Source organism: Coffea eugenioides, chromosome 11, assembly GCF_003713205.1.
Source record: "Coffea eugenioides isolate CCC68of chromosome 11, Ceug_1.0, whole genome shotgun sequence".
In the NCBI taxonomy this organism is placed as follows: domain Eukaryota; kingdom Viridiplantae; phylum Streptophyta; class Magnoliopsida; order Gentianales; family Rubiaceae; genus Coffea; species Coffea eugenioides.
Genome location: NC_040045.1, coordinates 35,577,316 through 35,599,893, shown reverse-complemented (window position 1 = coordinate 35,599,893; position 22,578 = coordinate 35,577,316). Strand labels below are relative to the sequence as shown.

Below are 22,578 nucleotides of genomic sequence, written 5' to 3'. Positions count from 1 at the left end.
ATAAGAATTATAAAGACAAATAAAATTTCGGGGTCTCACAAAACTCGTCTGTCCAAGACTCGATTCGTTTGCATTCGTGGGCACAGGTACCAAACATTGAGGACAAAAACTTCTCTCTGTGACAAACGCACTACAACTTTCTGCTATTTTAGTCTTCACCCATGGAACTTTCTTTTCCTCAGCCCTCCCTTTTGAGCACTTGTTTTTTTTTTTTATACTTCTGTGACTATTTGACCACATCAAGACCCTAAACCAAGCATCTTCCTTCTAATACGTGAAAATTTCCAGACTTCTGCAGAATCAACATATCCTAGTTTTTTCTTTGCACTAAAATGTGAGTCTGCAAATCCAAAACTGTTCTGTTCAGTTTATCCTGTGAGTCTGTAGAATCTAACTTTCAGACTTGCTTCTTTTTTACCTTTTTCCTCTCCCTTTTCTTTTTGAATTAATTCAGGGATGCTATGGATTGCTGGTTTACCCTGTGCTGTCCTCCGTGAAAGAGATCCCACAGATAGATGGAGAGGTATGGATATAAATCATCTTCTCTATGTGTGTTGCTTGGTTCTGCTTTTTTTTTTTTTTTGGGAGGGGAGGGGGGGTGCTGAAATTTCGATCTGTTTTCTTACTTCGCTTGCATTCTGATATAGTGTAAGTTCAGTTGAGTTGATAAAGGTGTGGAGTGTAGAAGGGCCAGGAATAGATATTCAGGGGAAATAATACAGTATAGATGAATTTTTGTTATGTGGAAAATTGTTTTGTAAGGTTTCCTATTGCCTAAAGTCGTGTCATTTATTCCATTGCAGGGGTTTCTTAATGCTCGGTCTCAGCATAGTAAACTGAGCGTGAAAGAGAGAGAGTAATGGAGAGCAATTGTGCTGATTCTACCATTGAACAGCTCACAAAGCTATTGAGTCGACCATGCCTGACTTTGCCTATGAAACACCAAATCCAGGATCTGCAACTGGAACTGAGATTCCTGAAAATGTTCTTTTACTGCTCCACAAAGTTCAGTGGTCCTGATGAGGATATTATGGGCGTGAAATCGGTCCAGAATAATGCTGAATCTACTTTAGAATCAGCAGGAAAGGCCCTCTATCAAGCTGGATATTTTGCAATCATTGGAATAGATGTTAAAGACTGGGACCGTTTGGCATCCGATCTGCTACAAAAAGTCTGCATGTTAAAGCCTGAAATCAGAAGACTCTGCATTCATTGGCTAGAAAGCTCATCGCAAACCAAGTCCTCCACAAGTGATGAGATCCTGGAATTCATGGATTCCATCCTCGTGAATCTTAAGGATCTTGTCAGCTTGAAAGCTGATATTGTTGTTCCTGTGAAGATACAAATCCGATCTCTTGAAAACAAGCTAAGGTTTTCCAGAAACTTTGTTGACTTCACAGCAAAGCGCTGCATTAGTCATGGCAAATTGGAAGATTTCTTGACATACATTCAAGCTTGGGCTAATAGCGCTGCCTGTATGTTACTTCGGTACTGGGTGGATTTTATGAATGAAAACATGGAACTTCATTTGAAAGCTGTGCTTTCTGCTACGCTGCTGAAGGTCATGCCTTCTACTCCAGCAGTCGCAGAGATGTATCTTGAACTCCTGAAAGCTTCAAAGTCTTTGCCAACAGATGCTCTTTTGATGGGAGAAATTGTAGCTAGCTTTATTGACTTTCTTCTTGAAAATCTTGCGCTTTCTTTGAAGGATAAGTATGCAATTCTTCGGGAAGGGCTGATATTCTTGATGATTTTTCTCTTGGATCCCCCAAAGGAATGCACAAGAAAAACAGAAAATGTATCTTGGACGAATGTTGATATTCTGAACAGTTTAGTGGAATCTCTGGTTTGCTCGCTCTACACTGATCCGACCGAGGATGACACTTCCAAGAGAGATGTTCTTTCAGATTTGCTGGAAAAGATTGAGAAAGTCAAGGTAGAGGTCAGAGCGCTTTATCTTGAGACCTCAAGCTCATCACAGTCTAACTTCCCCAAGATTAATGGAATGGGATTCATTGATTTCCTCACAGTGGATTTCACTGACATAGTGAAATGTGAGGCCAGTTTCATCCCCTTTGCAGAAAATAAAGTTATGACAGTCCATGAGGAGCTGTTATATTTCAGGTCCTTTCTTTGTGATATCATGAATCTGCAAAATAAGCATGAGGAGTTAAAGGCTCTCTGGACACAAATCATCAATTTGGCATACCAGGTGGAGAATGTTATCAGCTCTTTTTCTATTGTTGACATTCCTATTTGGTACAACATAATACGCTTCTCCAATATGCTAGAAGAAATCAAGCTGGTCAAGAATGAGGTGACGAAGTTGAAGCAGAAATATAACATTGGAAAGAGAATTGCTGAGACAAATTCCATGCATGGCCATCCGTCTCAAGTTAAAACTTCAAAAATCGATGAAACTGTTGTAGGTTTCATGGATGAGGCAAAAGAGATAATTAGGTTGCTTACCGGACCATCCAGAAGGCTAGAAATTGTTGCGATTGTTGGTATGCCTGGAGTAGGTAAGACAACTCTAGCTAAGAAAGTTTATAATGATCCTTTCCTTGCATCTCGGTTCCAAATACAGGCATGGTGCTTTGTTTCTCAAGTGTATACTCCTAGAGACTTGTTACTTGCCATTTTAAAGACTGTTATTGATAGTGGCCGTGATGTTGATTTATCCAAATTTAGCGATGGAGACTTGGCTTTAAAGCTCAAACAATGCTTAAGTAAACAGAAGTACCTCGTGGTAATGGATGATATTTGGGAAATTAAAGCTTGGAATGATATAAAACTATCATTTCCAGATGATCGAACAGAAAGTAGAATAATGTTCACGAGTCAAAATCGTATTCTGGCTTCAGATGCTGGTCTAACTAGCAACACCTATCCACTCTCTCCACTGACTGAGGAGAAAAGTTGGGAGTTTTTACGAGAGAAGCTATTTCTCAAAGGTGACTGCCCTCATGAGCTATCAAGAATCGGGGAGCAGATTGTGAAACATTGTGAAGGACTGCCTCTGGCAATAAGTGTTATTGCAGGTCTACTTGCGAAGGAAAAGAAGAATGTAAACTGGTGGAATCAAGTTGAAGGAAGTTTACATTCAAATGCTACTAGTGATGGGTACATGGGAACTCTGGAACTGAGCTTCACGCATTTATCTTATTCGTTGAAACCATGTTTCCTTTACTTTGGATCATTTCAGAAGGGCGAAGTAATTAGTGCCCAGAAGTTGACCCTGTTATGGAGTGCTGAAGGACTCATAAAGAGAACCGAGAGGGAGAGCTCTCAAATTCTGGCAAAGGGTTACTTGACGGAGCTAAGGGATCGAAGTTTAGTAATTGTTTCTGAAAGAAGCTTCGACGGAGGAATAAAAGCTTGCCGTGTTCATGATCTGCTATATGATTTTTGCGCAGGAAAAGCTAAAGATGAAAAGTTTCTACATGTGGCGGAGAAGTCAGAGGTTTCTCATAGTTCTTTGGATCCTGCAACGCATGGCTATTGCCGATTGTGCATTCATGGTGACTTGGAAGCTTTCATGAGCTCTGTACCTCCTTGTCCATGTGTATGCTCTCTTCAATTCTTTGGCACCACTAGATGGAATCAGTCATACTCTAACTTGGTTGGCTCTGACATATTTAACCGATTTAAATTTCTTAAAGTGTTGAATTTGGAGAGAGTCTGTCTGGATTGCCCTTTTCCAGAAGAAGTAATATCAATAATTCGTCTGAGGTATATAGCAATTTGGGGTTATATTACAGCTGTTCCTGCATCGCTAGCCAAACTTCGGAAGCTGGAAACACTGATCGTAAAAGGAATGGAAAAATTCATTCATTTGCCTGATACCATCTGGAAGATGAAAAGCTTAATGCATGTTGAAGTAAGTGAAACGGCTGTTCTCTCCTTGGGTGACTATGAGGATGAGGAGTCCTGTCAATTGGGTAATATGGTGACCTTTGCTTCACTATCTCTTTCTCATGTAGGAGATACAGAGAAGCTGTTAGGGAGGTTAAGGAGAGTTCAGAAGCTGAGATGCGTACTTATGGAGTCAAAGGATTATCAAAAGACGGGCATTCAATTTCCAGCACTGTCCTCCTTAGAAGATCTTCAATCATTGCAATTGTCAATCGATGGTTCTCATGAGCAAGTGTTCTATTGTTGGTTGCGCATTCAGTTTAAGGGATTTAGCTTTCCGTCAGGGCTTAGGAAACTGACCTTGTATAAGTTGGGTCTACCATGGAGGGCAATGTCAACAATTAGGAAGCTGCGATTTCTTGAGGTACTGAAATTGCGACAGCATTCCTTTCGGGGCAAGATATGGAACATGGAAGGTGAAGAATTCAGAAAGCTCAAATTCTTAGAAGTGTCAAACTTAGATATCGTGCACTGGAAGGCCCGCACAAATCCCCTTCCCAGCCTTGAGCAACTTGTTGTGGGAGAGTGTCTTGAACTTGTGGAGATTCCTTTTCGCTTTGCAGAAATTCAAGATCTGGAGGAAATTCTGTTAAGGAGGTACAACAATGAATTGCTGAAATCAGCTCAGGAAATTGTCGAAGAAGCGATGATTGAAGACGGCAGGGAAATTCGTTTACTCAAGTTCCGTTAACAGAAGTTTCCGGACGAGGGTTTGTACCTCTTCCCACTAACATGTAAGTTTAAAGTTTAAGTCCATCTTCTTTCTTCCTATCAACTATATCCGCAGCTACAGTTTCTTTTTCACTGGAAGCTCAAGTGTCATCTTCCATCTCCTTTTCCTTGTATAAATAACCAACTTGATGAAATAATAAATAGACTTCTGTTAAGATTCCTCCAGCATGAGGAAGGAAGTATGCACATTACCGACTGCTTTCGGATTATATGTTTTCCTCTTGAGCAATGAACTGTGAGCTGGCCATTGACAATTTGCTTGTGAGTTCAGTTTGCATTCTTGTTCTTAGCTTATTTATTTGTTTGGTAATTCTTTTTTCCTCGTTTGCAGATGCTTGAATGTCAAATCTCAGACGAAAGTCAAGATTCAGTTCTGAAAAAGCTGTATTTGGACAGATCGTGTAGCTCTGCTATTTCACAGTTTGAACATACTCTCTACTACTAATTTGGCAATTGTTATATGCCTTACTGAGCAGATCAGATTCTCTTTCAAAGATTTTTCTTTAGTTTTCTTCACAGGAAACAGATTATATACGCTGTGTCCATATTTTTTTTGGATATCTATCTGTGTGTGGTTTTCCGAGATGAAAATGAAATTTCAGGTCGTTTACTCTAACTTGTAACTTCTCACTGATAAAACTGAGTCGTCATACAGCCAATATTGGAGTGGAAGGGCATGGAGGAGAGGCAAAGAGGGGAGGAGGTTTGGAAAATTGACTGGTCTTACTTTTCGCTTAATAAAACAGTTAGTCTGCAACAAATGATCAAGAGTCTAAAGAGAGAGAATTGATCAACTTTGAGTAGACATCAAATGTTCGATATGCTAATTGTCAACAAGAAGGGACCAAAGAAATAAATAGACACTTAGAATTATGGCCAGAATGCTGTACTTTTTTTTTAAAAATAATTATAAGGGCAAATTATATTTTATCCCTCTGTGGTTTAGTGTTTTTATATATAATTTCCCTATAGTTTCAAAAGCTATACATAACCCTCTCATGGTTTGGATTAAAGTGTCAAAGTAACAGAATTTGTAATCCATAACGGAGTCACCTAAAATATCAAAAATATTTCTATATAAAGTTGAAAATTATTTATTAACCACAGGGAGTTATGTGTATATTTTGAAAATCATAAGGGGGTTATATGATAAAATATTAAATCATAAAGGTTAGTGTATTATGTATTTTATGTTTATATATTTTGATCACTTCAGCCATTTTAATTTTCAAACAATGATAATTTCGACATTTTTAAAGGTTCCGCTACGAATGATCATTTCCGTCACTTTGATACTTTAATCCAAATCATGAGGGGTCATGTATAGCTTTTGAAACCATAGGAGGGTTATGTACAAAAAATACTAAACTATAGGGCGTAAAATGTAATTTGCCCTAATTATAATATCGTAAAGGAGTAGTCCAGAATTATAACTAATGACATCTGATTACAAGAGTTTAAAGGAGATAGAAATGATTTTTCCTTATTGCTGGGTTTTAAACAGTTGTCAAAAAATTGACCAAAATGTTGTACTAATCTAAATGTCTAGAAGAGAGGAGGCTAAGCTGACTCAGTTTGTAAATGAAATGGAGAACTGGAATTCCAATGGCATATGCATATCCATCACATAGGAAGAAGGAAGCGCGTGAAAGTAACAGGACGCCAAACTGTGTAGATAAACTGGACGCTGTAAGACAGGAACTAGGATCACAGGTTGCTTAAACGAATGTCTCTGATCTGATTCAACCAGAAGGCTATGAGACATTAGTGGCCAGAGAAATCAGTTGATGATCCAAAATACAGAAGTTGTTTAAGCAGAAATTGTTTCACAGTCATGTATAAGAACTTCTGTTCTGCTGATATAACTAGCCAAATTTTTTCGGTATTAACTTCTACAAGGACCATGTGGACGTGGTGGCGAGAAAGCCAAGAGAATAGAAAATCATGGCGCAACCTTGGTGGCTGAAGACATGAAAAGCTGGTGGAGAGGGCTCTGCTCTTGCTGCTTAAAGAAATATTTGGAAAACAAAAGAGTGACCAAATTGGCAAATATTTGGGTAGACTCGGCTCGTTCTATGTTGATCATGTGATCCAAGTTTTGCCATATTTTCAATTATTTTGTTGGTCAGATGATCTTCAAGATCAGGTATATCCAAGTTTTTGTCGACCCATTTCTAGTTCCTCCTCCAATTTTAACAAATTAGCAAGTTACTATCCTGACAATTAGGGATGGCAATGGGGCGGGTGCCCGGCGGTCACCCGCCCCGCGGGGGACTGTTGGGGCGGGGGGTGGGGCGGGGGCGGGGGTAATTTTATTCCCCCGTTTAGAAACGCCCCCGCCCCAACCCCTGCCCCGTCCCCCGCCAAAAAAAATATACATACATATAATATATATATATATACAAAAGTAACAAAAGAACAAACGAAGAAACGAACCTCCATACTTCTCACACCGCTCTGCACATAATAACAAACCATGACCAGAGTTTGAGTCTTCCCCCGCAGACTTCTCATCATCATCAACAACTAGTGCATAATTTAAACTAGGCCCACTAGCTACTTTGCCAACAGGACTAAAATTGTCAGCGTCTACCAAATCATCAGCAACATTGAAATGCAAACTAGGCTCACCGCAACTTTGTTGATATTTCTGCTTCAATCGTTGTTGATTACCAGCACCAAATCTTCCAGAACATCCAAATGCTGGGCTCTTCAGATTTGCCCTCAAATCAGAAGAAAGTTTCGACCTTTGGGAAGAAGTTTTTGAAGCGGGCCTTCTAGCGGATTGCCACTGGGAAAGGAAAGAAGGGTTCTTTTTAAAACTTTGTGAAGACGATTTTTTGGGCACATCATTTTCATTAGCAATTGATTTATTAGATCTAGCCCTGGAGGAATTAGAAGCTGATTTTGGGGCGGACTTGGCAACGAGGGGTTTATTTCTGAGTTTGAAATTGGGATCCTTCTGAAGATGGGAACTCGAAGAAGAAGAAGAAGAGGAGCGAGGTCTTGAGTTTGACGTGGAGGAAAGCAGAAACTTGAGGCAACGGGGGACCGCGGGGACCGTGGGGAAACGGGGCGGGGGATGGGGCGAGATATTTGACAATGGGGCGGGGGACGGGGAAGGGATCCCCCGCCCCACCCCCGCCCCATTGCCATCCCTACTGACAATGGGAACCACACTATTTCACCCCCCTTATGACCTAACAATTTTATCAATTTGTAGAGTTTTCCTTCATTAATATAGGGTTTGTTCTCGGTTGATTATAGATATTGATTTTGAATAATCAGTTTTTGTGATGTTTTCGATTATTTTTATATTCTGGGTATAAATTTTTTTAATGATAAAAAATGCTAAAATCTATAATCATTCAAAAAGTAGTTGATTTTTTTTTTTATATATATAATCAGTTTTTACAATCAGATTTTATAAAATTTAAACCAACCCAGAACAAGGCCACAGTCATGTTGCTACTCATATGTGAAGAAGTAGCAATATGATCCGTACACAGGCGAGATTCTAAATACTAAAACTCGAATTCAATCCCGTTACAGTAATAACATTATTGTGGGATTATTTGATGCGGTTTGGAGAAGCTAGAATCTCCAACATGATAATGTGTTTAAATTGGATTTTGGTTGAAGTTTCTATTGGAGGTTGGAGCTGAGGTTTTTTTGCATTCCTTCATCTCATTCTGATGAACATGTTTGGCTATGCCTGATCCCACCACTTCTATGTGGTTCCGGTTGAAGAAAACAGATGTATTCATTCATGTAGTAAGATGACGTTTTTATGTTAATGACAAAAGTGTTTCTTTAAAATGTACAAATAACTTGTGATGAGAATTGAATGTCTTTTCCAGAATCCAAAAATGAGAAACAACATATTCATATGTCAATCAACAATTGGTTAAGTATGCTATACTTCCATTTTGGCTCGCTCCCGGTTTTCTTAACAATTTGCTAATTTTAGGATTTTGAGGTGTTATGGTATTCATTTTGGTCCTGCTCTTCACTTGGTGTGAAAAAAATTACATGTAAAAATAAAATAAAATCTTGGAGGAGAATTTTGATAAAAACTACCCCTTTTATAGAGGTAGAATGAAAAAACCAATCCCAAATATCTCCTAACAAATCTCAACCCAAAAAAAAAGAAAAGAAAAAAAAACTTGTTAACAACTCAACATAATGCTCTACTAATAAATCTCCAAAACAATCTTTACAAAATTCTAGAAATTCTAACAAATTGAAAATAACTAAATACTAAAAATGTGGAAAACCCCTGGGTTTATACAACAACTATTCCATTTATTCTAGTGCTACAAAATCTAGAAAAATCTGCAAAGAAGTTGCATATTTTGACACTTCTTCTTGCTACTTTTACTGCAGATTCCTTATTGTCTTTGGCTGGCAACTTTTCTTTCCTGAATATGTTTTCTTGGTATAACTTGCAACTATCACCTTTAAAGCCATGAATGAAGAGTAAGGGTACCCAATCGAATTAGTGCAACAAAAAAATACATGAAGCTTTTAGCAGATGAACAAAAGTCTACTTCCATTACCACAATCTGGAAATGCTCTTTGTAGCTTTTGCCATGCGCTGATGCACCAGCCCTCTATAACAATGAGGTATCTTCTTTCCATGAAATAGTAATACAAGCTTTCCTCCATGTCATACAACCTTGTGAATGTATAATTTGGGATGGACACATCAGTATGACCTGAAATAAAAATCAAGGCCCTTCGGTGGTCGTATTCTTGCTCGACATGATACCATATACGAGAATCGAAAAAATTGACAATTGAAGGATCATTGTATACTTTCTCTGCAAGAGCTTTCTTACCAAGCCCAGGCATCCCTACTATGGCAATGATATCCCTCGTCTTTGTCCCTCCTGTCAGTTGATGAATTATCATTAAAGCCTCATACTTCAGACCAACCACATTGGGATCTGATGGTGGCAAGTGGGAAGACTTGGCAAAACTATGATCTTCTATGTCAATCTCATTGTCTTCACAAAGCTCCATGATCTTTCTCTTAATCACGTTGATCTCTTCCATGGAAATAGAGATCCACAGCATAAAGTACCAAAACAAGTCATCTCCCACAAAAGAATCGATGACATATTCTGTCTTGTAAGCAACGTCTGTAATACAGTCCCAAAGATCCTTCAGTTCCACATGATCAATATGTTCCATTAAGTTTTCCATCAGAAATGATTTCACCAGTTCCAACTCTGCATACATGATCTCAATGTGATGCTCCACACTAGCAACTGAAATTGCTTTTCCATTCAACAGCTTCCTCATATTCTCTGACAGGGAACTAATATATACTGATACAGCTACCATGGGATAGCTAGATTGCAGTGAAGGCAGAACTTGAATATAAACACGTTTGATCTCTCCTTTAAAAAGCACAATCTTTTCTAGCAACTCAGAAATCAAAGGGTTCACTTCCAAGGCTATGCCCTCTTTGGTCCAGTTGTCATACATCTGAAGAATTAGGGATGCTACCTGATTGGCTAACAAACTACTTCTTCTGAAAATTAGTTCCCCATATTCCTTGTTTTTCTTTGGAGGATCCATGAGAAATATTCTGAGAAATCTAAGCTCCCTTTGAAGGTTTTCAACTTTATCCTTCATATTACCCGTCAAACCATTCTTGTCATTTGGTAATTCTACGAAAATAATCTCTGCCTTTATGAACTTAATCTTCTGAACCAACCAGGAAAGTGAAAGTTTCAATTCACAAATTATGTCTTCTGTCGGTTCATAGACATGAAGCAAGGGATCAACAAAAGAGGATATATCGCTGGCCACAGCTTTTATGTGTTTTAGGAGCAATAGCCAGTCCTCTACCTTAGCTTTCAAGTCTATTGTGTCCATGAGAAATGATGTCAAGAAACTCAACCCCTCAAGAAGGCTTTCTACTTCATCCTTCACCAGAGACACCACGTTAACTTTATGGTTTTGTTGCAACTCAGTCAAATACCACTCTGCCTTAATAAGCTCAATCTTTAGCAACGATATATGTACTGCAAGATTCATTTTTGTCACAGTCTCATCTGCCAATTTGTTCTCGTGAACTGAGCAAAGAAGAGTCCTTACCTCATTTGTCACAATTTCAACATGAGTTGATATTTGAATTTTTCTTGTCTCCTTGGTCACCTTTGTTCCAAGGGATTTCAGCTCATCAAGAAGGGTTCTAATGGTGTCCTTCATAGATACCACCAAGTTGTCTTCAGAGCACGGTGGCGACAACAAAAACGCCTCTGGCTCAATGGGCTTTGATATCTGAATCATCCTTGAAAGCACAAGATTCACTTCCTTGAGCTGGATGAGAGATGAGGCTGCCTCCCGTAGTGCTGCTCTGCTTTATTTTGACCACCAGTAGCTTTTTGCATCTCCTGACCACAAAGCACAAGAATCCTTTATATCATTTCTGCCGACAACTTCTTCCCCACTACGATGTGAATGCAATAAAAATGTATTGTGGTATAATTCGTGTACTAGCTTCTTGCAAACAGATTCAACTTCATCCCTGATGGAGTCCACTGGATTCTCTTGGAGAAAATTGGAGAAGCAAGCAAATTCATTCGATCCCTTTATCTGCTTTGAAGTTTTCAAAATTGCAATGAACATCTGTACCAGGTATGACGCACAAGGAATCATGGTGTTCTGCAGCAAATCAGAAAGCTTAACATCTGGCTCACATGACAAGATTTCATCTTTGTGCCCAGCCCAGAACAAATAGGACAATGAAGCAATTAGGATGACCGCCCTTTGCGTGTCTCCAAAGCAGTAGGAGAAGCGACCAAAATGTTGTTCAGCATTCCATGGGTTTGCAAAAAGTTGCATCAAACTCCTACGAAAGGTTAGATGCTCCTGCAGGATTTCAAGTTTTTCCTTAATGCGAACTTCCACATCCTTTGAGTCTAGAAGATCCTGAAGATTGTCCAGGACACAATCAATCATGTCCTTCAAAAGAGTCTCTGGATGGTTAAATTTTGAAGGCTTCTCAAACAAGATGGCGTAGGTTTCCGCGATCTCAGGTCTGCAACTCTGGACCTTTTCCAGCATACGACAAATAACTTGATCAACTGTCTCCATGGTGTCTGTATTCAGTAACTGCGTACAGCATGCAGAGGTAAGTTCCTGCGACACCTCTGCCAATGAAGCTTCGACATTACAGCTCAGTGAACTCGATCCGGAACAACGGGCCTCCAATTTTCCCATCAACGTTAAATAAGTTCTGAGAAACCTCAGTTCTTGTTTAAGGATCAAGATTTGATCCTTCATCGAAGAAGCCAGTAACCCATTATTCTCCAGCCACTCGAACGTCCACATGGGATAATCAACAGCTGTGAAAACCATCTCGAGCGTCGTCCTGTGTCTCAAATCTCCTTACAAAAACAGACACAGATTTCTTGTATGTGGACAGCCGTGAAAATACGAAAAGAAACCCACGCGAAGAAACGGGAAAGGAAAGTAGTAGGACTAAAGTCTGAGCTTGACTCAATAATATTTTAACTTGCTCGCACTCGATCAGAGAAATGGAGCTTGAATTCAAGCACTATTACCCAATATTTTCTAAGAATAGAGCTTATAAATTATCTAACAGGCGAGCTTAAGAGAGGTTAATAGGGAGCAATGACTTTAGGATTGTTTAACGAGGGAAAGAGTAGAATAGAGAGGAAATCACAAGTGGAATTTGAAAAATAGAGCGGAAAGCCTATCGCACGGGGGCCGGGTGTGGCTTAGGGGAAGGAGAGAGAGAGAGAGAGAAGCGCGGGGGCGTGGGGCAATGTTAACTAAAGTTATCAATTTGACTCGTAGTCTGGATGTTACGTATTTTAATTATTTATTAAAATTCCTCTCGATTCGCATGGGAATAGAGATGCATTTGAATCGAATTGAATTGAGCAGCGCACTATTTGAGTGTTACTTGAGTTAAAATAAGTCAAGTTCAATTAGTGTATTATTTCGAATTTTTGAAAGTTAAATTTGGACATGATTTCAATTTATTTTAAACTTGAGCTTAATCGACACTAATTACACCTAATCAAGCTCGGTCAAGGTCTATTAATCAAACCTAGTTGAGCCCACTTGATATAAGTTAATGTTTTACATATACTTTTAAACAAGGGATATAATCGGCATTTTATGGTAATAAATATTATCTGAAACTGACAGTGATTTACAGCTTTATTGTTTCCTTATCTTTTTTACTTCAAGTTCTGGTGAAAATGGATATCCCGGCATGCCTAATTTAAAGGTAACATATTCTGAAGTTAGTTTCTTGGGGCATGAGAACATAATTGCTCATCTTGAAAAATCACACTCGCCTTTTATTAACAGATAACAGTTTACTCAATATGAGATGAGTAATGGATAAATCAAGGGTTTGTGTAATTTCTTTTTTATTCTGAGAACTTCATGTTTTTAGCAGTACATGGCAAAGGAAAAGAGAGAACTATAGCTTTAGTTCCTTACTTTCTTATGGTAATCCCTAGTAATTTTGTGGGGAATAGTCCCATTGTTTGTTGGTATTTTGAACTCTCCCAGCTTAGCTTGCCTTAAGCCTTGCACCACTCCCAAAACAAAAAAAAAAAAAGTAACATCGAACCACCTTAGGTATAATATTTTTCTTTCTAGTCACTTAATCTAGCACATGTACTTGGGTTGATTTGAAAAATAATCTCTTACACTTAGCTTTTCATTTTGTTCCAAAGAAAGTCTTTCCCAAAGGTCTCATCTTGATGACTTCCATGCTACAAGTATTGGTGCAGAGGAGCAGGAATGTTTTATATTTTGGTTCTCATAACTTCCTGCATCTTTATTGAATTTGCAATACTAAATAAGATCTGCATGGGAAAATTTTCAAACTCTCTGCAGCAGTTCTTTTTTTTTTTTAAAAAAAATCCTTTTCCCACCTTTTCCCTTGAGAAACTAATCTCTTTATGAATCAATCTTCAATTGCAAAAGCAATTTCTAGCATCAAAGATTGTCTAAACTTTGTCACAACAAATGGTAGAATCAAATCAAATCTTGTCTATATCATTGGTGCATTAAAAAAAAAAAGATAAGGATGATTAAAAGCATTAAATGACAAAAGATTGCATACATTAAGTTCTATTACTTCTTTAACTGATAAAGACAATCACACACACATACACAAATTTCTTCATCACTTCAAACATTTGCCTTGAAGTAATTCAGATACGTTTACAAGTAGTGTAAAATCCAGTAAACCCCTGTGGTCTGTGCAAAGGTTTAGAAAACATCCTATATTTTAAAAAAAAATAAATAAATAATAAGTCCACATAAGCCCATTTGGCAATGAACTGGTATGTACTTTGGATGGAAACCATCTAAATTGTAGAATTTGAGCTACATTCGCTTCAAAGCAAGTATAAATGATAAAAATTAGTTATCATTGTTCCAGTTTAAATGCCAAATTAACAAATTTTAATTCGTTTTTCTTCTTGCTCAATCCAAAATTTTAGTTTCAAAGAAAAGTTAATGACTTCCCCTTGTAATGAAAATGACAAGCCTTTTTTTTAAGTTTTTTTTTTTTGGCTTCATGTTGGTAGATTTTGATATTTAAGACAAAGGTTAATCTTTTCTGCCTTATCGAATCTGCATAAATGGTATTGACTTCTCAAATATCTTTTTCACTGTTATGCCAGCTAAACATTAGACTACCTTCAAGCTGGTGAGCTCCCATCTAAGCGAACTCATAGCTGTTATGCTGCTGGTCTTCCATCTAAGTGAACTCCCATATGCCCGTGCTCGATGAGTTCGACGAACTTTCAACTTTTAAGCTTTGACTTGTGTAAAATATAAGGTGCTGGAGCTCGCTCAAAAAGCAAATTGAGATTGAGACCAAGCTTGAGCTCAAGTGGTAAGATGTGTAAATTGTTTTAAGAATATAGGTTTTTAGGTAATTTAATAATTATAAAAATAAAAAATAAAAAAATATAAATATATAAATATGAAGCTCGGAGAGCTCAATGAGCTTTTGAACAGAATATGTAAATGCTTGAATTCGACTCAATTAGATCGAGCTTGAGTTGAACTTTGACTGAGCAACTCGACTGGACCCACCGCCATGCTTAACTATATAAAAGCCTGGAGATCATTATTGGCTTTGACAAACATTGACAGAAAAGGATTTGTTATCTCTAGGAAGTAATTGGCAACACAAAGACGTTAGGATGAAGTTTAAAGCTTTAAGGTCAAGAAAGTTTTGTATTGTTGCTTTTGTTTCAGTTAATAGTTGCTAGCTACTCTCTATTCACAAAATCTCGTCGGGGTATGATGCAGATATCATACAAGTAAATCCTTACACTGAGTATTTCTGTATCATTACTGTACTAGCTTGACACAAGAAGATCTTCATTGAGTGGGCTTCTCCTATGATACATTTAATGCTCTAATGTTTGTCCATTATAGTAAGCATTATGTTAAGGTACATCAGGTAGATTATATTAAGGTCCATTGCATCATCTTCATAATTAAGAGTATATTAGGTAGATCTAAAAAGTAAGAAACACCAAAATGATAATTCATCCAACACACTTTTTTATGAGGAGTATAGATAGATATGGATAAGAAGTTCCTAAGCTTATTATGAGAGTACATAATATGGACAAGGAACTAACCGGAAACTTGTCCCAAGCTTCAGAAGTGAAGATATATATCTTGTCCAATGAAAAATTGATACAACTTCCTCGTATTTCATGCTATCTAATCCTTCCATCTCCAAGTTTAGGAAAAGTCAGTTTTATCCTTGAGCATCTCATATCTTACTAAGTCTGTTGAACTCGATTATCAGATGGTGTACTGTTCGCATAAGTTTATGAAGCTAGATCCAACCCAACAACTTCGTAGTGTACGTTTCATCAATTATTCAAGTGAATACTTGATTATGTGACCACCTAAAATAAAACATTTTGAGAGAAGGTTGTCTCTGGTCTGCTTTGATCTACATCCTTTCAGCATAAAATATATGCAGAATTTCACTACCGCTAGACATGAAACTTTTTCCATATTGTTCTGAGAATGAAGCCTATGATCAAAAGTTGGTATGTTTCTGCTCAATGGGTACAACAGAGGCTAATCACTGGATATCTTGAACTGATGTTCCAATTAAATTGCAGCTTTATCATTTCTTTACTTTTCTTTTTCCAGGTCCTTGAGGGATAAATATTTGGAGCTGAAGGTCAAGCTTTCTTCATATATGTGCCCTGGTCTCAATTATGAAGGTCTACTCAATCCTGTTGGTTTTCCAGATTCTGACATGGTTTTGCATTTTTCAAGAACACTACTATTGTTCTAAGATAGTGTCTTATCTAAACAAGAGCTCAAGCTTCATGTAGCATTGACGATTCCAAACCAAATTGGTTATAGAGATGTTGCAAGCTAACCTTGTTCAGTGACTGAATTAACTCTTGTATCTATGTTCTGTTGTAGCTCTGTACAATGAAGAAATACATCCATTACCTTTCAATGGATATTCTGAGCTGCGCCGGGGGGTGTCAGTAGTTTCTATTTACTTTTGTTATCATTGCACCAGCTGTTTTTTCTTTTTCTTTTCGCCCCTCATTTGTTAAACTTCTTTCAAAAGTTCATAGGTATACAAATGAAATTATGTAAGTCCCAAAGAGCAGAGCAAAGGAATCTGAACCTGGAGCAGCTCTGTGCGAGAGTAATTAATTTTTGCCAGAGATCACATCCACAGTTAAGGGTTGACACTTAACAGTAAATGGACAAACACTTTATCCAATACAATTGTAACAGTACAAACAATCCAGTCGTAGAACAGGGAGGAGACGAACAGCATCACGAGTGGAAGACTGAAAACGAATTATGCATCTTCAGTTTTCAGCAGATAGAGAAGAGGCACTACAGGAAAACAAGACAGGTCAGATTGTGGAAAAGCTAAGCTGATCCATGTAAACTCCGACAACAGCTTGCCAGATGAAATGCTGGAGCAGTGAGAAGTTAAGAGTACAAGTTCAGGTAAGAAATACATTAATTGGATGCAAATCTTGCAATCTACATTCCTTGTTCAGATTCCTTCAGCTAAAAGTCCATCACATTAACTTCGATAAAGCAAAAAGAAGGATATTAACGCAAACTATAGACAAAATTACACTACTTAAAACAATCTGTGTTTGGATCTATTCAGATTCGAGTAGCTGTTGCCACCATCCATTAACCGGATTAATCTTACATGCAAAATGAAATGAACGAACAAATTTTCAAGTTAATACATAGCCCATGCACAGACGCAAGTACATCGGCACATGCCTGTTTCACGCAGTTGGAAAATATTTCGGTTAGAATGACAATCAGATAATTGGGAACAGGTGATGTAGGTTGATAAAATGGTGAACAAGTATAGAGTGCTTATATTTATAGTTGTACTTGTATAATTTTGCATCCTTATCATATTGGGATTAAGATTCTTTATCCTAAGATCTACCTGAGGCAATTTAGTTTATTGAGAAAGCCCTCATGGGCAAGTGTTCTATTGTTGGTTGCGCATTCAGTTTAAGGGATTTAGCTTTCCCTCATGGCTTAGGAAACTGACCCTGTATAAGTTGGGTCTACCATGGAGGACAATGTCAACAATTAGGAAGCTGCCATATCTTGAGGTACTTAAATTGCGACAGCATGCCTTTCCGGGGGGAAGATATGGGATATGGAAGATGAAGAATTCAGAAAGCTCAAATTCTTAGAAATGTTAAACTTAGACATCATACACTGGAAGACCAGCACAAATCCCCTTCCGTGCCTTGAGCGACTTGTAGTGGGAGAGCGTCTTGAACTTGTGGAGATCCCTTGTTTTTTTTTTGCAGAAATTCAAAATCTGGAGGAAATTCTCTTAAGGAGGTACAACAACGAATTCTGCATTCAGCTGAGACAATTGTCAATGAGCAGAAGAGTGAAGGGAACAAGAAAATTTGTTTACTCAAGTTCCGTTAACAGAAGTTTGCAGATGGAGAATGAGTATCTCTTTGCATTCACATGTAAGTAGAATCAAGACCATCTTCTTTCTTCTTATGAATTATATCCCCACAGCTACAAGTTTAATTTTCACTGGAAATCTGGAAGCTCAGTCATTGTCTTCCAACTCTCTTTTCTTGTATAAAGAACAAGCTTGATATAGATACTCCCAAATAATAATTAAACTTCTGTCAGGCTTCTTGTAACGTGAAGAGATGCATTTATAGTGGACTGCTTTTGGATTATGACTCATCTGGTTGAGAGCAAATAATTTTGCACTGGCCATTGTTTTTGTCTAAAATCGTTTGGCAGCACAATGTACTTGTGACTTCAGTTTGCATTTTTGTTCTGACCTTGATTGCATCTTTGGCTTCTTGCTTTTTTCAGTTAGTAGAAGCTTGAATGTCAAGACTCAGATAAAAGTCAAGATTCGGTTCTGCAAACACTACTAAGTTTTAGCAGAGATCAATGGCTGAATTGCATTTTTATCGATTTTTTTTTTTTTTTTTTTTTTTGTAGAAATTTGATATATGTAAGGTAAAAAAGTGATTGAAAAATGTGTTCACGGAAAACATAGCAATTGAAAAATTGCTTTCCAAACAAAGCGAATGTTTAACTCACAATCATTCGCATTAGCTACTGTAAACTTATTGTACTTGTTAAAAGAACAAATCTATATAGTTCTAACTTCTTTCATGTATACCAATTGTCTCAACCACAAATTGATGGCACCAACTCTGCCTTGCACTAGCCAAATCCGCGATAAACATACACTACAATTCACACTATCAATAAGAGGATTAAAAAACTAAATTTTAAAAAAAATTAACCAAGAAAAACAAATTAATTCAATTGAGAATTCAAGATTTCTCACTAAGCCACTCAGTCTCTACTAAATTAACACTGTGTCAAATATTTAACCTCAACAATCAATTTCCCTTCACCAAAGAATCCTTGTAGGATTAGTTAAAATTAACAACAATGTAAGACGAAAAATTTCAGTGTCAATCTATTCTCCAAAAAGAATGAATGTACTTGAGGAACCATAGTTATAATCACTCCCACTGAGTAGTGAAAAAGCTTAGAAATTTCACTTGAACTCAAAAGTCGGTGGCAAAGGAGCATCAAAGCTCTCCAAAACGTCCGTCTTGGCTCCACTCTTTCCTTCCTCTTTCTTTCCACCACCACCAAACCACCCTTCAAACCAGGAAGAAATAGAAGAAGACGGTGACCCGGAAGCACCAGCTGTCTGCGGCAGGTCCTGATTACCCTGATGACCCATGCCAATAGGCACGCTATTACGATCAACATATATAATTTGTTGCTGTTGAGCTGCAACGAATCGATTTACAGCGATCTGAAGACCTTCTATGAGGGCCAATAAACCTCCACCAATTAAAGCAGCCCGAGAAGCGGAGGCAAAGCCCTGGCGCATTTGTAGGAATCCCCCGGTGAAGGCCCCGGCCATGATGGAGTTCCACGGATCCTCCTTTTGACGGAGGTAGACGAGGGAGCAGTCGGAGAGGGAAAATAAGGCACCCCAAACGGCGAAGCTGCCGGCAGTGGCCGGCGTTTTCATGCGGGCGTTTTGGTAGGCGCCTAGGAGACGAGATCCTCTTGGGGAATTCTTTAGGCCTTTGAGAAAGTAAAAAGCTCCGCCCCCTACGGCGCCCATGCCAAAAGCGCCGCCGATGTCATCTAATATACGATCAGGACAGGGGTCCCGTTCCATGGCGGTTAACAGAGGAGGAAGAGAGCGGGGCCGGTGGAGGGTTTTGAGAGGGTTTTTGAGCGGGGAAAATTGCACGTGTAGTTCTTTGGAACCGGAAATTATCGCGGTTTCAAGGTCCTTTCCGGATTTTCTTGGGGCTTTATCGTCTTTTCACATCAATTAATGCGGATTTAAAGGCTCATGCACATTTTTTTCGAGTGCTTTTAATATCTAACATTTTTACATACCTACTTTATAAGTATACTTTAAATTTTTTTTTTCTTTATAGGGCATTTCTTTTAGCTACAACTACCCATAACAATTCGATTAAGTTAGCCAATACATACCAATCGATTAATGAATAAATTTTAATATGCAATTGATTATCATGTAAACAATTCCAATTTCTTACCAATGTCAATTAAGTTATCCAGTTCAAACATACTGATTAATGAATGAATTTCGATGTACAATCGATAATCATGTCAATAAATTCCTTTTTCTTTTTTTACCAATGTAGTAATGCTGTGAATATATATCTAACACTTAAAATTAGAAAGGAATAATTGCAAGTTTGAATAATTCTTAATTTTCTAAAATGGGTACAAGTCATTTTCGATTGGCCCTTAATTTGGTAACTGTGAACAAGCAATTTTTGCGATAACTTAAATTTCAATTTAGCCACTTGAGATATATCTACTAATACATGGATTTATGATTTTTTAAATGACTTAAAGTTGAATTTATCCTGTTCAAATATATGCATTAATAAATCAATTTTGTTACACAGCCAATTGTCATGTTAGCAGCTTCCCATTTTTTTTTTAACCAATGTAATAATGCCAAAATGCCTGCATTTTTTTAAAAAAAATTGTGATGATATTAGAATATCTGAACTCAAAGTTCAATTTGGCCTATTGAAATATATCCATTGATAAATTGATTCGCTATAAAACCAATTATCACATTAATAGCTTCACATTTTTTGCCAATGCAATGATAATAAAATGCCTACCCATTTTATATAATGCTATTAAAATATTTGTGCTCTTCATTGATTAACATTTGTAAAAAGAAAATTAAAAGAAAAAATCACAACTTTGAACACATGTTTTATAGATTGTTTTGATATTTTGCTTCAATATATTAGCTCCATCTAGAGGAGTTGGCCACCACATTAATTGTGGGATGGGAACCTGACCTCCCATCAATGTTTCTCCATATGAGATTTGTTCTAAATCCATACAGGTGCGTGGTGCACCCGTCTGGTCTGATGGTGATTCAGTCCCCACCCCACAAAAACAAAAAAATTTTACATCAATTTATTCAAAGTGCTTTTCATGCTTGTAAGCTCTTTTCTAGACGGTTAACTTCATTAATTTAGAGGTGTTGTAATCGTCCTCAAAGTTTCTGGTTTCTGGAGGACAGCTACCCTAAGTCACTGCACAGCTGATGTTCCTCAACTCAATCCGTTTTGTTGGAAAAACTACTAGTATCATGGGCTTTCCTTTTTCTTTAAATTTTTGGCCCAATATCGAGATCATTATAAACAATACAATCCATTTAATGACCATTGACAAACAATCCATGAAATTGTCTCCAAGACCGAGGCTATATTCAAGAAAAAAGAAAAAAATCGAAAAAAAAAAAAACTCGTTAAATGACGCAATGTGGGGGGCAAGTGGTGAACGTAATGATGGTTCAAATTTGGAGCCATGCAATTGGTGAATTTTATGTTATAGTGAAATTGAAGTAAATATATTGTGTGCTTTCATCATACTCAGAAAAAGTGATCAATAATTAAAAATCTCGTGTACAAATATTTTTTTTTTAATTTAACCAAATATCTAGACTATACTATATATGAAGGAAGAGGGAGTTTTGTTGTAAACAAAAAATCTATCACTTTACGTACTTCTAAACTACTTTTGATAATTACCCACTTCTAATATGTCTTTTTACTAAATAATATGTTTTTTTAATTATTGTTCTAAATTTCTTTTCTAGAATGTGAGATGTGGAATTTAAGAAGTGGGAAGGGGGTAGGGGATTAGATTTTAGGATCTTTAAATCTTGATATCTCAACTATAAATTATGGTTATAAACCTACCATATAATTACTTGTTACTATGGTTTACTTTGGTGAATTTTGTACAAGTCTATTGTCAAATATAAAATCAATTCTCCTTAACATGTTTTCGATAGTTGTACTCAAAAAATTTTAACAAATGTTTTGCCTATTAGTTACACACATTGGTGTATACTTTGGACACTCGTATAAATAACGATAGGATTGATTTAGAAATGCTCTCAAATGTATCCCAAAAAGAAAGTTTTTTACAACCAAGTGGTACAAAGCCCAGTTCTGTACTTTCCTTCAATGTCTTGAAAATAAAACTAAATCAGTTGGTTCAATTGATCAAATCGCAAATCGGTTATATCTTTGATTCGATTCAATTATTAATTCAAAAATTCAATTAAATCGATCAAATTCAGTCAATAACCAGTAAAAACTAGAAGGTTCAACTAGTTTCACTAATTTTTTATTTATTAAAACAAACACATCAATTTATTCAAATTTTTAATATTAAAACAAATAAGAAATAACTAAATAAGTTGAACCAGTCGAACCACGTCGAACCAAAACCAGAAGCTCTTCGCCCTCACTCCTCGATCCGGATTTTAAAGTATTACTTTCCTTTTAATTTCTAGGGATAATTTCAGAAACCTTCCCTGAGGCTTCTAACAATTTCACTAAGTTCCCCTAAAATTTAAAAAATTACATATACCTCATTTGATTTGATAGTTTTAGTAACAAAACCTTAAGATAATATTGATTTGATCAAATTTTTAAATGAATACCTAAAAATACACTTGTGTAATGAGTTTTAATTTACTTTCCTATAGAATTATAAGATTATCTGATGTAATTATAAGGAAAATGTGTCGAATTTTTCATGTCCATACCTACTATTTAGTAAACAACTATAATAATAATTTTATGACTATGATACGATACTTTTGATAGTATTTTATTATGAATTTAGATTTATAAGATAGAAAATAAAACGTTGAAATAATTGATTAAGAATTTATAAATCTTTCGAGTAGTGGGATTATCATAATTTAGTAGTGGTTTTGGGCAATTTCTTTTTGATTTATTGTTAATTTTATACCAAAAAATAGAAAATAAAGATTAGCAAAAA

At 36.9% G+C, this 22,578-nt stretch overlaps 2 protein-coding genes across 2 annotated transcripts; one reads left to right on the top strand and one right to left on the bottom strand.

Moving 5' to 3' along the window:
* Positions 1-859: 859 nt before the first annotated feature.
* LOC113752422 (putative late blight resistance protein homolog R1A-3) lies at positions 860-4,606 on the top strand. The gene has a single exon (XM_027296534.1). It carries the CDS (start codon positions 860-862, stop codon positions 4,604-4,606), a length of 3,747 nt encoding a protein of 1,248 aa, XP_027152335.1.
* Positions 4,607-18,751: 14,145 nt separating this feature from the next.
* LOC113752421 (mitochondrial import inner membrane translocase subunit TIM17-2-like) lies at positions 18,752-19,393 on the bottom strand. The gene has a single exon (XM_027296533.1). The coding sequence runs from the start codon at positions 19,391-19,393 to the stop codon at positions 18,752-18,754; it is 642 nt and encodes a 213-aa protein (XP_027152334.1).
* Positions 19,394-22,578: the final 3,185 nt, after the last annotated feature.

Excerpts from the sequence above, each read along its gene's own strand:
- LOC113752422 (XM_027296534.1), top strand. The coding sequence starts at position 860 with ATGGAGAGCAATTGTGCTGATTCTACCATTGAACAGCTCACAAAGCTA.
- LOC113752421 (XM_027296533.1), bottom strand. The coding sequence starts at position 19,393 with ATGGAACGGGACCCCTGTCCTGATCGTATATTAGATGACATCGGCGGC.